Below are 17,906 nucleotides of genomic sequence, written 5' to 3'. Positions count from 1 at the left end.
AAAAAAAAAAAAAAAAAATCCCAGGAACCTATAATCTGCCAGTTGTGTGGGGCAAAGGTCAGGCCCAGAATAGCTCAACTGGCTAGCTGCTCTGCTTCTGTCAAGCTGAGATCAAGGTGTTGCCTCAGATCATTTCTTTCTTCTCAGGCTGATGCAGGATACTGAAAACTCAGCTCTAAGAAGTCTTATGCCAGCTGGCTGCCAAGGATGGGAGGCTTCAATGTTGGCTGGCAGTGGTGAGTTAAGTCTCTCTCTACTGCAAGTCTTCCAAGCCTTCCCTCTGCCTAGAGTCCTCAGAGCAGCTCCTCCAAATGCCTTATTTTTCCACTTTCTTTATCTGCTTCTACAGGGTGAGGTGATTGATTAGGACTAGCATAATCTCTACTATGGCCAGCTTGCCTATAATCTCTCCTGTACCAGCAAAAGCCATTCTCAGCATGTAAGTGGGACCTCCCAGGACTGTACCTCTCAGAGCCTGTCACAGTGCCTCAGCTGACCTACAGGACTCTAGAGGGAAGAGAGTCCTGGGATTCATTATCTATCTAGATAAGCTGTTTTACTTTATAAAAACTACAGACTAATTCCAAAATAAAATTCAAGTTGATTAAATAATTAAGTGCTCAACAATAAGGGGCGGGGTTGTGTGGGGGGAACAATCAACCAACTAGCCAACACAAAAACACCATGGCTTTTTAAAATGTAAAATTAGATCACATGTTCATTCATCTACTCTTGGGATCGTTACAGCATAAAGGACACAGATGAAATAGTAAAGAGAAAATGAGCAGATGAGACTATATTTACAAATTAAATTTTCAGTAAATACAAAAGCTAGATTGGGGGAAATGCTAAATCACAGCCCAGAGGCCAAGATTTCTATTATGAATCAAGCTCCCCATTAAAGAATTAAAAAGCAGGAAAATGTTGAAGGTAAACAAGAGTAAGTTTATTTGAAAGTGAAAGAAAAGCTATGAAAATAGCAAGCCCCCAGAAAGAGGCTTCAAAGAAGAGTCCAAGGGAGTCCTCTAGGAGGGCAGTTTTCATAGTATAGGTCTCCTCCCGTATCTCCTCCCTTTGGGCTTTTCACATTGATTGCTTGATGACTTGTGCATATGCCTCCCTGGCTCTTCTTACTAGGTGAGTAGGCAGGTAGGGCATTAAGAGAAGAAGCAGCATTTGAGTGGGAACTCACAGCATTATGAGAGGAAGCATGTTTGCAGGAGTCCAAGGCACCAGAGGAACAAGAAGTACCTTGTTATCTGCCACTTGTTAGACCTACCACTTTTTATTCCTCTCTACCTAATAGCTCCCCTTTTCTTTCCTTCATGAGGCCCTTAGCTAAAAGCAATGTAAAGATGGATAAAACACACAATTTGGATTTCTTTTTCCTATTATTTTTTAAAGGAGGTCTTGCTATGTTGCCACAATGTCGTCCAATTTACAATCCTCCTGCCTCAGCTTCCTGATTGCTGGGATTATAGGCATGTATCAACACACTCGCTTCCAATTTGGATTTCTTTTCTCAATTAATATGTTAGAAAGTCTCACCTTTTTAGCAACCAAGGGAATGCACATGGAACCACTGGTTTTGTATAGTATTTACAAAACAATTTCGGTTCATCATTTTTTTAAGACAATGGTACACTACCATCAACCAATGAAGGAAACACAGTAGCTTTTTGTATGATTTGTATTTTGACTCTTATATGGAGGAACCAAAATTCAGACCAAGGTATTTATTTTTTTTTAAGTCATGGAGAACTTTAAACAAGACTAAATAAACCATGGTACAGCCATACAATAAAGACTGCTCAGCTCAGGGATAACTCTTGACAGGTCACTACATTCTTAAGGACAATGGAAAATGTTCTTAATTTGATTATGTTAAGGAAAAGCACCACCTGCACTGTATACCAGCAGGAGGCAATGAGCTTGGAGGCCCAGAGTTGGTTATGCAAGGCTGAATTCCAACTCTTGCCATTAATAGTTCCCAGAGTTTGGAGAGGTCCAACCCAATTCTAATTCCAGAGGCAAGTTACCCGGTGGCAAGTCTCATCAGTACACCTCACAGAATTTCAGGGGAAGGAGATCTGTGAAGGTGAATATGTTTCTGTGGTTGATGTGACTAACATACCACACAGTAGGTGGTTTAAAATACTGACCATTTTTTCTCAAACAAGTCTAGAAACCAGAAGTTTGAACGCAAGTGTTGGCCAGCCATATTTTCTCCAAAGGAAAGCTCCAGGGAAGAGTCCTTCCTTGCTTCTGCCTAGCTTTCCTCCACCTGGGGCTGCCCAGCTACCTGTTTCTGGGTTGTCACAGAAACATAGCATGTTCTCAGTATGTCTGCATCTTCTCTAATTCTGTCATAAGAACTTTTATCACTGAAATCACAACCTACCCTAGAAATCCAAGTAAGACCCATGGGGAGATTCTGAATCATATAAGCCCTATTTTCTATATGAGGATACATGAAAAGGTTCTGGGGATTAATTACGATGTGGATAAATCTTTTGGGGACCCAAACTCAACCATGCCAAAACATAATTCTTTTAAAGTAGCATTTACTAAAGGGCTTTAAACACAATTGAAATATTACAATTAATTCATCATCTCTGGAAGCCTGCTATCTGCTACTTAAACAAAATACCTCAGATAAAATAAGTTTTTAAGAGAAAAGGGTTATTCTGGTAACAGTTCTAGAGATTCCGCTTCAAAATCAGAAGGCTCCATGATTTGGGCCTCTGGCAAAGGCAACAGTCAAAGCAGGAGTATGTGGTAGAGCAAAGACCTGCAATCTCCCTTAAAAGCATATCCCCTATAACCTAAGGACCTCCAATAAGGCTTCAACAACCTTCAATTGTACCACTTTAACACAAAGAACTCTTGGCAACATTCAAGATCCAAACTGTAACAGTAGTCTACAGATCAGATAACTTACTATAAGAGGGATGAGTCACAGGGAAGTAGCTCAGGCATTGCCTTGTTCAGGCAATAGGGATGTTGTCTCAATTGGCTCAGCATGCCGCAACCTAATACCAGAGCATGGGTGGCGAGTCAACAACAGAAATTTGATTTCTCACAGTTGTACAGGCTGGGAGTCCAAGATGATGACGGGATTGGCATATTCAGTATATGCAAGGACCTACTTCCTGGTTTATAACTGGTCCCTTCTCACATGTCCTTGCATGGAGGAATGGGCAAGTTGCTCTCTGAGCCTATCTTCTGATCCCACTTGTGCGGGCTGATCTAATCACCCACTCACCATCTAATACCATCACCTTGGGATGAGGATTTCAATAAACAAATGCAGGGAGTGCATAAACAAACAAATGTGCACCACACAAATCCTACCTCAGTAGATTCAAGAAGTTTAAAACTAGGGGAGCCATGTTGCCCTGAAGACGGACACATGGTAATAAGCACTCTTACAATCGTAACGTTCAGTATGTGGCCAAGTCAGACAAACCCTCTGGGACTGCACTCTAAAGAGCACCCCCACTCTACCTGATGCCATGTTTTCTCTCACCTTCAATGTAGAGAGGCTCCACCACATCATGGTTAATCAGCTCAAAGTTCTCATGGCCAATCCAGTGCTCCACATTTCTCTTCCTGCCTGTGAAAAAGTTGTCCACCACAGTCACCTCATGGCCATCCATCATGAGTTTGTCAGTCAGATGGGAGCCCACGAACCCTGCACCTCCAGTGATCTGTATTGGGAAGATGGGTGTAAAACACCCCCAGAAATAGCAGGTGAGAACACAGTCACGATAGATACCATGAAGATGCAACTATGGCACAAGTACAGCTTAAACTTTGGAAGCAGATAAGGAAGAGGGCAAAGATTTCAGGCAGCATTATCATTTTCCATCCATAGCAAAGAATGGTGCTATCTGTAAACTTCTAAGCAGTCTGCTATTTAAACTATTATTTGGGGAAAGATATAGAAAAAACTGCAGTTACAGGATTTGAAATGACTTCATAGGGAGTTTTACATTATTAAACACATCTGGCATTATAACAGATGAGCTACTCAACATCCTTTACAGTCCACCCAAAGATGTGGGTTCCATGTCTATGTCCACATCTACAACCTGACCAAGGAAAGACTGAAAACACAGTTGCAGCTCTGTATTGAACATACACTTTTCTCTCCTTGGCATTATTCACTAAACAATGTCACAACTACCAGTTGACATTTACATTGTACTAGATTAGATAATTGAGAGATGATTTAACATATGTAGGAGCATGGGTTCTACAAATAGCATGTCTGTTTATCTAAGGGTCTTGAGCATCCTTGGATTTTGTTAGCCCCTCCTGGCACCCCCCAGGGGGTGCCAAGGGACAACTATGTATCATTTTAATCCTATAACTGAAAACTTCTTAGAATTACCTTATCTTTAAAAAGTGATGAGAAAGGACCAGGTGCTGGTGACTTAAGCCTATAATCCTAGCTACTCGGGAGGTTGGGATCTGAGAATCAAAGTTCAAAGCCATCCCAGGGAGGGAAGTCTTTGAGACTCCTATCTCTAATTAGCCACAAAAAAGCCAGAAATGGAGGTGTGGCTCAAGTTGTTGAGAGCTAGCACACAAAAAAAGTAATAAACAAGCAAAATACAAAGAATTGATAAATTACTAAAACAGGATATTAATCTTGCAACAAACATTCTAGCTTTTTTTACCTACTAATAGTAAAAAGACATTTGTTCTCCTAAAACTGACAGTATGTAAACCTCTAGTTCTGTGGTTTTGTTTGGTTTTGTCTCAAGATAACTATATTTATTTGCAGCTTGTACAATATGATAGAGAAGGAGATGTTGCAACTGCTACTGTGTGTTGGCAAATTCAAAACAAGGAAAGGTTTCCATGTTAAGTTATCAAAGAGACTGTCATTTTAAAGAATATAGTGATAATTTCACATAGTGAAAAGATCCTGGTCATTGTATCAAGGACAATTTTGCTTTCTTCAGCATAAAACGTTTTGTATAGGGGGCTGGGAAGGTGGCTCAGTGGTAGAGCGCTTGCCTTGCATGCAAGAGGCCCTGGGTTCAATTCCTCAGCACCACATAAAGCAAAAAGAAAAAAGCCGAAAGTGGAGCTGTGGCTCAAGTGGTAGAGCGCTAGCCTTGAGCTGAATTGCTGAGGGACAGTGCCCAGGCCCAGAGTTCAGGCCCCACGACCAGACCCCCCACAAAAAAAGTTTTGTATAGGACTTTAAAAATATCTGGTGGTTATTGAGATAATAATGGAAAATGGAAACCTAGGACAGAAAATTGAATAATTCAGGCATTTTTTGATTGATTTATTTTTATCCTGATAACCAAACTATTGGTGAGGGCGGACTATAAAAGTCACCTACTATTCAAGAATACATTATCAAAATTTTCAAGCATATTTTGAAATAAGTATTTAGAGATAAATGTATGTGCCACATAAGATTAAAAACATTGAAATTGTTTTTTCATAAACCTCCTGTTAAATTAAAATCTCACAGTGTGATGTGTGCCACAGGTATGAGAAAGTAAAGCAACCTGGGGAAGATGGAGGTAATGGTAGGTAGACCTTGCAAAGAACTGTTTGATCAACTACCAGAGATAGTTACATGTGAGCTAAGAAAAATACCCATAGCACAGTAGAAAGTCCAGTCTTGGTGTTTACTGGTTAGCAATCAGCTCAGATCAAGCACTGGTTTTGACAGAATAAACCCACTTTCTTCCTACCTACATGCTCTTTTCATGCTCTGTAAATCTGTCTCACCTGTGTTTCACCTAACCTTCCTAACAGCTAGTCTTGATGTGACTTCTTCCCAGGAATTTATAGAGTGGAAGCTTGGTCCTGAGCGTAATGATGTATCTTTAATGAATCTTTAAGACCCTATGTCACTGAAGATGCTCCTTTTTTGTTTTTTTAATTGTTATTATAAAGGTGATGTACAGAGGGGTTCCAGTTTCATGGAAGGGATTAATGTAGTCCTCATTTCTCATGAGAGAAGAGGAAAAAAAAAGAGAAAGAGAGAAAGAGAGAGAGCAAGAGCAAGAGAGAGCCAGAGAGAGACAGACAGACAGACAGACAGAGTGTGTCATCATAGAACAGCAAGTCTAGACTCTTCCTACTCTCTGGCTTTCTCCTTGCCTTGTGAATTCCCCTACACACACATAGTCCCACAATGATGTCCTTCACCAGGATGTCCTCTCCACAGGCCAAAGAGATGAGGCTGTCCATCCTTGGATTTTCAGTCTCTAAAACTACAAGCTAGTTATTTTTTCTTTATTAAATGTCCATATCCAGGTATTTTGTTGCATCAATATACCTACATTCTACCTGTATGCCTAAAACAATGATTATGAAAAAAGATTTTTGGAAAAATATTGGAATTTCAAATGTGACACACCACTAGTCATGAGATTTCATTTTAACTTCTTCCTGTTGCCAATTTAAATGATTTCAATGATTTTTAAAATAAAAACAATTATAATTACTTAAAAAAACATTTTCTATTGTAACTCCATATATCTATATGCAAATGTTTCTGAAAATAAGATTTCTATGGCACATAACATTATTTCTACATCAACCCCAAGCTGGCAGAAATGCAGTGTGTTTAAATCATACATAATCACCTCTAACATTTTAATGGTTTGAACAGGGATATCAAATTGTTCAATGCCTTTAAGCCTTTACTGAAATACAACGGAATCATTTGAGGTTATTTTGTGAAATGAATATATATATATATATTCACTTATTAAATGAATATATACATACATGTAAATATGTGTATATATATATATATGCTTTTCTATAAAAAAACATGTAAGGATTTATGTACCATAGTGATATGCTAGAGAGTTGTAATTATTTTCCTAATCAATTTTACTCTGTGATCAAGATTTTCAAATGGAAGCAAAACCAAGGGAGCTTCAGCTCTTATAAAACTTCCTAAGGAACACTAATCACCAAATCCAAGTATATTCTTTGGATAACAAGGAGGAGCTAATGCCTAGGAGACAGTAAAAGAAAAGACAAAGAAGCTGAAATGGATTAGAATTTATTTAGCGTTACACCACTTTGAACATGGAGGTTCAAAAAGGCTTTAACTTTTAGCGCCAAGATGGGAGACTGGCACTAAATGACTGAGACATGCTGAACCTATATATGGCAGATGAAAGAAAAACACTAAGTGTACTGTGTAATGTGTAGAGAGAATTAATTCTACATGTGGCACTGATAGGAAGACATGCTACAGAGAAACAACTGGCAAGATAGTGTTGTGTTCACAAACTTGTGCTTCAGGACAAACGTGTTCTCAAGCTTCACATAGCAGAAATGTAATTCCCAGTAAAACCGTGCTGAGAGAAGGAGTCTAATGAGAGTTGATTAGGTTATTAAGGCTCTGCCCTTATGGCTGTGAGACTTGATTCCTTATTAAAAAAAAAAAAGTTACATGCCTCTCTGTTTCTCGATTGTCCCTATTTGCCCTTCTGTCAAAGTATGATGTAGCAAGAAAGCCATGGACAGATGCCAGCACCTTGATCTTGAACTTCCCAGTCTCCAGAACCAAGCGCGTGAGGAGTCATGTTTGTTATAAGTTACCCAGTCTGTGGAATTCTGTACAGCAGCATTAGAGGACCAAGACAACTGGCAACAGATTTTGTGATCAACGTGACACAGGGCAACGAACAGATTAGGAAGATTAACTTTGCTACTTAAGACACTAATCTATTTCTAAATCCATGCTCAAATGTACACATATTTTTGATACAAGTATAACCTCAGAAAGTAGGCATACTGCCAAGAAAGAAGAGAAAGAGGGAGGGAATAGGAAGAGAGGGAGGGAGAGAAAAAGGGAGAAGGGAGGGAAAGAAAGTAGGAGGGAGATGGAGAAGGGAGAAAAGGAAAGGGAAAGGAGGAAAGGAGGAAAGAAGGAAAGGGGGAGGGGAGGAAAAAGGAAGAGAAAAAAAAGGAAGATGTAATCAGTCAGCAATTAAAAAAATATATTTTGAAGCCAGGAGCTGGTGGCTCACATTTATAATCATAGCAACTCCAAAAGCTAAACTCTGAGGAATGTAGTTCAAAGCCAGCCCAGGCAAGAGAGTCTTATCTCCAATTTACCAACAAAATGGTGAAAATAGTCTATGGCTCAAGAGGTAGAGCACCAGATTGAAAAAGGCTAAGGGTCAACGCTCAGGCCAAGTTCAAGCTACAGTACTGGCCCAAAAGCAAAACAAAAGCCCCCCCCCCAATCCAAACAAATCAACACCAAAAGAAACATCTATATAGTAATCCTGTGTTTAGCTTTTAGAAGAAGTGGAAAATTTCTAGAACAGTATTTTTAACCTTTTCTGGTTTTAAGATCATTTTAATGAATACTTTGTGGTTTCCTTGGCTAACAGTTTTCTCACTAAACAACACAAATTCATGGTGGGAGGAGGAACTATTAAACTTTTATGTAGTAAACTGTCTGAAGAGATTGAACTGTTTCGTGATTTATTTATTTATTTTATTTATTTATTTTTTGGTGTGATCATGGGGCCTGAACTCTGGGCCTGGGCGCTGTCCCTCAGCTCTTCAGCCCAAGGCTAGTGCTCTACCACTTGAGCCACAGCGCCACTTCCAGCTTTTTTCTTTTTTTGCTTATGTGGTGCTGAGGAATCGAACCCAGGGCCTCAGGCATGCAAGGCAAGTGCTCTACCACTGAGCCACCTTCCCAGCCCCTTGTTTCGTGACATACATTTTTATTGAGATATCATTCACATAACACACAATTTATCCTTTGGAGTAAAATGCAGTGTTTTCAGTATAATACAGAATTATGCAGCCATGACCACCTCCACAAAGAAGCCCTGCCATTAATTAACGATCATTGCTCATCCTTTTGTTGTAGATTCACCAGTTCTGGATTTATCATCTTTGTGGGGAGAAGACTGGGGGCAGGGGGCCGTGGAGGGTTAGTTCTGACTTCAGGGCCTAGGTGCTGTCCCTAAGTTTTTTGCTCAAGGCTAGTGCTCTACCACTTGAACCACAGCTATACTTCTGGCTTTTTGATGGTTAATTAGAGATACGAGTCATGTGTTTTCTTGGCCAGTCTGGTTTGAGCCATCATCCACCAATTTCAGCCTCCTGAGTAGCTGGGATTACAGGTTGGCCACCAGTACCCAGCCTAAGATTTACCATCTAGTTGCAGTGATGACACACTTGCCCTCTCATGACTTGCTTCTTCCACTTAGCAAAATGATGTCAAGGCTCATCCAAGGGCTTATTGGTCATTTTGTATCTTTGGACAAAGTTCTTTTGAGATACTTAGCCCAGTTCTAAAATTGACAGTTGTTTTTTTTTAATTATTGGGTTAAAAGAGCACAAACAAGACGTTATGTCAAAAAACAAATTTTACAACTTTGGCGGGTTGGGGGTGGGGGATGGAAGGGTAGGGATGGGAAGGGGAACAAAGGAGGAGACAACAATGCTTGATGAGAAATGTACTCATTGCCTTGCTCATGTAACTGTAACCCCTCTGTACGGTATTTTCACAATAAAAAACTTATTAATTAAAAGAATAAAAAATAAAATTAAAAAAAGAGCACTTCACATAGTCTAGATACAGGTTCTTTATTGGTATCTGATTATCAGCTACGGATCTGTCAATTTTATCAATCTTTTCAAATAACTATCTTTTGATTTTCTTGATATCCTTTTTATGGCCTCCTTTTATTCTCTCAATATTCTATACAACCCTTTTTTTTTTTTAGTACTGGAGTTAAAACTCAGGACCTGGTGTTACTTGGCTTGATGGTTCAGAGCTAGCACTGTGACAATGCCTCAGAAAGCCATACTCTTTGCTGGTTATTTTGAAGATGAAGTCTAGTCAACTTTTCTGCCTAGGCTGGCTTCAAACCTCCACTCTATAGGTCTTAGCCTATAGAGTAGCTTAGATTACAGATGGCAGCCACGGGTATCCAGCTTTTTTCAAATCTTTATTATTTCCCTTCTTTTTATTTGTGTTGTTTTTTTCTTCTTTTTCTATTGTCTTAAGGTGGTAGTTAGGGTTTAAACTCAGGATCTCTGTTTGGTAGGCAGGCATTCTCCAAGCCCTTTTTTACATCCCTTGTTTTTGGGATTCAGTCTTGCATTTGGCCCAAGTCTGGCCTGGGCCATGATGAACTACGACATCAAGCTTACGGAGATGAAGTCTCTTTAATTTTTGACTCAGGCTGGACTTGAAGCCATATACACCTGATCTCTGCCTCCCAAGTATATGTAGGATCACACGTATAAGCCACTTCACCTGATGTCTTCTTTTTTAAAATATAGATGTTTATAGTTTCTAAGTTTTTTTCTAAGCACTGCTTCTTTAACTGCATATATTACACCATAGGTTTTGGTATGCTTTTCTCTCTTTGTCATTTGTTTCAAAGGTTGTTTTTTTTTTTTTAATTTCTCTTGTGATTTTTTTCTTTACTTGTTAATTTGTACATACTTAGGAATGGCTTGCAGTTATTCCTATTTCTGATAACTAATTTAATTTTCTTATCAGAAAACACAGTTTGTGTGGTTCAATTACTTTTAAATTTGTTGTGTTTGCATTATGGCCTAGGAAACAGTTTGTACCACAGAATATTCCAGGTGAAGAATATGTTCTAGGACTTCTGGCTTCCAGACATAATTTGTGTATCCTGAAACCTTGGTTAGTTCTAGTAGTTTTAAGAAGCTACTCATTTTGGGTTTTCTAAATACAAGATCATGTCACCCACCAGCAATTACATGTAGTTTAAGTTTTACCTTTTTAATATAGATATATTTTATTTATAAGAACACACAAAAAGAATTGAAAACTTATATTTACTCAAAAAATATGTCCAGAGCAGCCTTATTCACAGCATCCTGTGAATAGAAACTACTCCAAATGTCCATCCATGCAGAAAGGATATCCAAAACCCTACAGTGTACTATTGTTCAGACATAAAAAGCATGGAGTAGTGACTCATGTTACACTGTGATGAACATTGTTCTCAGTGAACAGAAATGGAACACAAAAGGCCACATGTTGTGTCATTTTGTTGATATGACACATTCAAAAAAGGCAAATCCACAGCAATAAAAAGTAGTTTCAGTGGCTACTGGGAGGATGGGTAACAAAGAACTACTAATGGATGTAGAAACCCTTCAGTGGAAATACTGTTGAAACTCTGAAAACAAATTACCAACTGCTGAGTTCAATACTTGAAGGGGTGTAACTTTATGGCACATGAATTATCTTGATTAAAATAGGAAGGTCTCAATATTACACATATTAATCAGATGTGCAAACTTACCAAAATTCTTTTGCGATCCTTTTCTGATAAGAACTTTACTGGTGGGTATTTCTGGGTGAAGCTGTATAATATGAAGAGATTAAAAAGCAAAAGTCAAATGTTGTGGTGGGTATTTGTCTCCACCTGTCACTGAACAATGCCACATTCAGGACCTCTTCTGGCTTCCCCTTTCTTTTCCTTCACTGGGGCTGCTGAAGGGTCATTGGCTAACAATGGTTCAAGACATCCCCACCTGTCTGTGGGAGATGATGAAGCTAAGGACACAATTTAAAGCTCCAAGAGAAAGTAGAGGTGTTAGCTAAGAGGCTGCAGGCTACCAACAGCTGTAAAATATGGGTAGCATACCCCTCTGGGGACAAGTGACAATCTAGGAGAGGCCAGAAATGGTGGCATACAAAAGGATGATCTCAGGTTCCAGACTACACAGTGAAAGCCTGTCTCAAAGTAAAACAGAATTAAAAGGACTGATGTGTGGCTCAATGGTGAGAATGTGGCTTCAAGATCCAGCAGCAAAAACAAAACAAAACAAAACAAAAACCCCACAAAACCACCAGCAGAGGTGGTAGAGATGCTGAATCAGAGCTTAAGTGGAAGACAGAGACTGTGTAGTCTCAGCCCCATGTGGGAAGGTGTGGTTTCCTAGGATGAGAAAAAAATTGAATACAGCCATCTCCTGTTCTGAGAATCAACACAGGTCCCACAGCTCTTTTTCGACCAGTGTTCTGTGTCCAGTGACTCAACACCTGCACATTCTGTCTCCCACAGCTGGCTCTGACCCTGCCAAAATCTCACCTGATCTTTCAATGTCCTTCTGTTCCCCAAAGGTGCCACAGGCCCCCCAATTACACTGATATTTTAGGGGCCGAGCAACATAATTGGCATAGCAAACATCCATGGAGAAAAGACAAATACAGATGTGAACTATGCATTCTCAAAAGATGCAATCAGAAGGAAGCAAAAAGAGTTTTGAATAAAATCTGTGTGATCAGCAGATTAGTTAATCTCACTGCAGGTGCTGGGCCATGCCACACAGAACATGTCCCCAGCACCAGCTCTCCCTACAATACAGGTGCATTTCCTTAACTGTTGCTGAAGCAAATGGTGTGTGACAGCAAATCAGACAGGAGACCTCGGAGCAGATGTATAGGGGAAGTGGAATAAGGGCTTTCACAATACACAAGAATTCCCCCATGAAGCGCTTCCAGCCTTCCTTGTTAACTCTGTGGTCACCAAGCAAGACTCACAGCAGCTTTGTGCAGCTCAGCAGTAAGGGTCAGAGCAGCTCTCCATCCACACAACCATCCCAGTCACATACAGCACACACTGCTCCTAGCAAGCACATGAGGAATGTTTCCAGTGCTGCTGGGGAGTAGAAACCATGCTGGAGGAACTGGGAAGAGCCAGGCAGATGTCCTGTTGGCCAAGTAACACGTTCAGCCATTTCACCTCCATTACTCATGTGGAGACTGATCATGTACAGTTCTGGTGTGCTGCATGCAGATCCCACAACTGCTTCTCTGAGCTCAGGACATCCATACCTGTTGCCTCAACCTTGAAATGCATTCTTCACTATGTGGTACCTTTCTCCCAGGGCAGTACTGCACACCAACATGGCAACCTCCAGATCATAGGGGGAACAGTGGGACCATCACAGACTCACCACCTTCCTTCACCCAGGCTGTTGAGCTCTGTATATGTGTGTATCCTATGGGGGTGTGTTTGTGTCTCTGTGTGTGTGTGTGTGTGTGTTTCTTGCAGTACTGGGGACTGAACACTTGCACCAGTCCAAGAATTCATTCTCTACGACTTCTCTACCATCTAGGTGACTTCAAAGAAGTTCCAAATGGGGAAATTGCAGCTACACATTGGAAAATGAAGTAGAAGGAGAGAGAGAGACCAATTTAAAGTGAGGACTGTAGGCAGAAGACTGCATGATAATTCCAGGAATACACACACAGGTCACCATGAAAACAAATTCATCCAAGTTAATAGCTTAGAATATTGTGGGTCCCCTATTCCTCAGAGATGGCTTCCAGGACCCCTAAAGATATAAAAACCAAGGTTTCTCTGCCAGATGCCAGTGGCTCATGTCTGTAATTCTAGCTATTCAGGATTAGGAATTGTAGGCATGTACCACCACACATAACATTTTCATGCTTTGTTTTTTTTGGGGGGTCCGGTCGTGGGGCCTGAACTCTGGGCCTGGGCGCTGTCCCTCAGCTCTTCAGCTCAAGGCTAGCGCTCTATCACTTCAGCCACAGTGCCACTTCCGGCTTTTTTTTTTTCTGCTTATATGGTGCTGAGGAATCAAACCCAGGGCCTCATGCATGCAAGGCAAGCGCTCTACCACTGAGCCACCGTCCCAGCCCCACTTTTTTTTTTTATACAATAGGATGCAACTAAATTTTAGATAACATACACAGGATCATGTGTTCAACTTTTTTACACTGTCTTACACCTTCATATCTCCCCTGTAGAAGTCACATACACAAGGCTATGAGTGATAGGCTGGGGGAGTCGTCAGGGCTCCCGGCAGTATTAACACTACTACTTGCCTTCTTGTAGCCATGAGTGACAAGGCAAGGTGGCAAGAGCACAGTATTAAGTGCAGGTGGCTGAATGGTTCCATCAGTTGGTCACTCAGTAGTCCCAAACACCTGTGATTATGGGTGCTGAGCAGTGGTCAAGCAGAGAGGTACAGGCTTCTCTTAAGGCCTGATGGAGGTAAAAATTCTGCCCAGTATACTGGCTCATCTATTTATTCAGAAACTCTAATTGAGCACTACTTCCACACTCAACATAGGGAGGTGAAAGTAATACTCTGCCTAACCATTCAGTTGAAGAAAAGAAGAAAACCAACGAATGGGCTGGATGAATCTCCTCCATCTCTATTTCCATTTGGTCACTTACTGAAAATTGAAGAAAAACTGCACTTCTTTTCTTCCTTTTTGTTCTAGGTATTATAAAGAACTACAGAATGGCAGCATAACCCATCCAAAAGGGGGAAAGGAACATAAATTTTAATGGATGTTTGTTTCATTTTTCCTTTTCTTAAATTCTGAGGGTCCAACTGTCACTCAACATACACATTTTTCACATATGGACCCTTACGCTCCAGTGCCAAAGACTGAATTAATTTAGAAGTAAGTGATGGAGACAGAGTCTTTGTGTCAGACTCACAGCTCAGAGAGGAGTGGAGGCAGGAAGGTATTTCACTACAATTCTGATCCCAGCAGAAATTCTGTTATGAAATTCAATTCTTCCTCTCTAGTCACTTCACCTGGACTACATTCTGGTCCCTCTGCGGTGCTACAGTGACAAAGGGGCTGTGACTGAATGTGACACTTGCCTGGCTTCACAGTTTCTCAGAGTTTACAGTGGCACTTTGGCACCTTGCAGATGGCTCTCCAGTTCTGGAATCAGACAACTGATAGATAGCTGCCACTCACTGCCATACAGAAGCGCAAGGTAGGTAAGACCCCGTCTCAACTGCTCTTTGTGGCCATTCAAGCTACACTGTAATGTTTAACTAAAGAAGATTTCAACACATCTAAATCCTTCTTCCAGTGTTCCGACTGCTCAGACAATGCACAGATTATCATAGTTTTTACAAGTTAAACTGATTTAGAAGGTTTGAACTTAGTATCTGTGTTTGTGCTACAACAATGCCTCTGGAAAGAAAGTAGCAACATATTTATTTTCCTGGAAAGAAACTATGCCTTTCATAAAAAATAGTCCTTACTAAGAAGATAAAGACTTAAAATACTACATCCAAACTTTAAATTAAAAAAATTATCTTGAGGAAGACATGTCTTTCATATTTTACAAGTTCATACATAACTTTCTGAGATAAATTATACTTATTTGATATTGACTTTTCCTGACACCCAGTTAAGACCAGAAACAAAACAAAAAATGAACATACCTTTTTTCCAAATCTCTGATTTTCTCTCTTAGTGGCTCAACAATCTAGAACAACAATAAACAAAATTAGTTTTAGACCAAAAACATACTTCCCGTTACTTACTCTTCTGATATTTCAAGTGACCATGATATGACATAGAATAAATTTTAATGCATTTCCACTTTGAACCCAACACTAGAATTAAGCAGATACACTCTACACTGAAACTCTTATTATTAGCACCTTATAACAAAGAATATAAAAAGCATCAGAGGTTCATAGGAAGAGGTACTACCCTTCACTTCAAGAACTAACAATTGTACTATGGTCCACAAATCTTAACATCTTGTCTCTGTGATTATGTCCACGTTATAAGCTCGAGGACAGAAACTGTAGGCTATGAGTCAGGCAACCCACATCCCTGTGGGTCATCACCCACCATGGTCTACAGCAAAAAAGAGCAATTCAAGGGTTTCCCTAGGACTCTAACATTCAGCTTCAAACATAATGTAAGCCCTCCTCCTGTCTCAACCCATGTTACAATAGTCTAGCTATACCTCTGTCTACTTATCTATAAACTACAGACAGTAATTTTAAAATAAGAGGTTTCCAACTCTCAGGCACTGTATGGCTATCTATGCATCCAGATGCTCATTGTTTCTTGAGTTCTGGGACTAGTCTGGGGTTACTCTTCCTTTCAACATCTGCTCAATGTGGATGTTGGTGCTTGTCTCCATCACTTAAAGTAAGCCCTTCCTTTCTTCTAAGAAAGGCTCACCTAGACAGTACTGTACAAATCATGAATGCATTCTGCTTTCAGGGAAGAATATATGTAACATGCCCCTTTACAGAAAATGGTGACACAAAGGGAAAGGAATTTTTGAGAACTAGTTTCAAAACCACAGAACAGCATTAAGCCACCACAATAAAGATAACAGCATGAGCAAAGAAAAGTCAGTGTGACAGATAAACGAGTAAAAACAAAAGCAGAAGATGGAAAAGAGACTAACCTCTTCAATCTTGCTTTCAACTTTTAGTTCGCCATTTTCCTGTATAGACCTGTTGAGTAGAAAGCTTTGAGTAGGAAGCTAACAAACTGAGATCAGTCAAAAATGGCTTTTGTAATTAGTCAAGATTTGTTCCTGAACTAACTACCATAATACAAACTGAGACCATCTCCCAAGTCTAACCCCGGTACCAATCACAGGTGCTAATTCACTCCAGCAGGGGGCGCACAAAGAAAAAAAAGAGGACTGAGTGGGAATTTCCTTAAATCCATCTATAAACACGCTGCCTTTTCCATACTCGATTGTTTCTGTCAAAACTAAAAGAATCCCATGTTACACACTGTTAAACACTGGATTTTAAATTAGAAGTAGGAAGCATGTCTATAGGAGTATGTCTTTGGGCTTTCCTAGAGGTTTAACACAAGATGGAATTTTTCCAAGCTAAAAACAGAGTTCCTCTAAATGAGATCTAAGAACCCCACCTAGCCACACACAGCTACCTTTGTCAGGAGACATGTAACTTGGTGGTAGGGTTCAGATCAACAAGCCCCACCCACCTTGCAAAACCAACTCCACATGAAATGCCTAGTGAGGGGCTCTAATCTTCCACCCTTGTAGGCTGGGCAGCAGCATTAAAATTCCAGTACCAACCTCATAGTCACACTCTGCAGTGAAACTCTTTCATTTCTTGACACCACAGAATAGCAAAGTGGGGAGAATTTTTCTTTAGATGAAAAATTGTACAACAGAGCCAAATCTGCTCTTACAATAAATGCTTTTTTACATTTCTAGTGATTTGTTTCAAAAAGCGTTATTTTTTTAAGCTTGGCAAAGATAATCCACATGAAGATTTAACTTTTATAAGCATACCTCCTCTCAACTAAGAAACAAAGCCAAGCTGGGTGTGACAGTATACACCAATAGTCCCAGCACTTGGACAGGGAAGTGGTCTCAATAGCCACATCCAGTATGAGCACCCCCCAACTTGAAAATCCAAAAGTCTGACATCCAAAATGCCTCCAAATCTAAAACATAATAGCAGCAACATGAAAATACCACACCTGACCTCATGTGATTTCAACACCTGCCTCAATACTGATACACCAAAACTATTGTATAAAATTTACCTTCAGGCTTTGTGGGTAAGGAGAATAAGTGAATAAATGAATCTTGTGTTTAGACTTGGTTTCCATCCCCCAAATATTTCAGTAAACATATGCAAATATTCCAAAATCTAGAAGTAGAAAAAGAAATCTAAGAGCTGATCCCATTCATTTCAGATAAGGAAAATTGTAGCAGGGTTCATATCCCTGGTGCAGAAGGGCCAGCTAAGGATCTCTCTAAGACACCCATGTTCTTACTCAGGACATCCAGAAATGCCCTAGATCATGTGAAAGCCAGGGATATCCCTCTATTGCTGAAGAAGAGGCATAGACCACCTTAAACCTCACCTTAAGCTTTAGGTGAGTAAATTTTGAAATTAGCTGTATCCCCTGGAAATGTTCTCAGAAGAAAAGAAACAGCCCAGATTGGTGACCAGCAATAAAATTCCATTAAGAGCACTGGTGGCTCACACCTATAATCCTAGCTACAGAGGAGGTTGAGATCTGAGGATCGTGGTTCAAAGCCAGACCAGGCTGGAAAAGTCCCTCAGACTCTTTTTTTTTTTGGGGGGGGGGGGGG

General features: G+C 40.1%; 1 protein-coding gene across 1 annotated transcript in view; it reads right to left on the bottom strand.

The window, feature by feature from the left end:
* Uxs1 (UDP-glucuronate decarboxylase 1) overlaps positions 1–17,906 on the bottom strand; it is a 92,574-nt gene that overhangs the window by 44,528 nt on the left and 30,140 nt on the right. The window contains exons 4-7 of the mRNA XM_013034709.1: positions 16,227–16,290; positions 15,238–15,281; positions 11,313–11,373; positions 3,530–3,710 (exon numbers count right to left, since the gene is read on the bottom strand). Of these exons, the coding sequence (XP_012890163.1) occupies positions 3,530–3,710; positions 11,313–11,373; positions 15,238–15,281; positions 16,227–16,290 (350 nt within the window). The remainder of the gene's footprint in view (positions 1–3,529; positions 3,711–11,312; positions 11,374–15,237; positions 15,282–16,226; positions 16,291–17,906) is intronic.

Source organism: Dipodomys ordii, unplaced genomic scaffold, assembly GCF_000151885.1.
Source record: "Dipodomys ordii isolate 6190 unplaced genomic scaffold, Dord_2.0 Scaffold194, whole genome shotgun sequence".
Taxonomy (NCBI): domain Eukaryota; kingdom Metazoa; phylum Chordata; class Mammalia; order Rodentia; family Heteromyidae; genus Dipodomys; species Dipodomys ordii.
The sequence above is the reverse complement of the archived record's forward strand: the minus strand, read 5'-3'. Positions and strand labels throughout refer to the sequence as shown.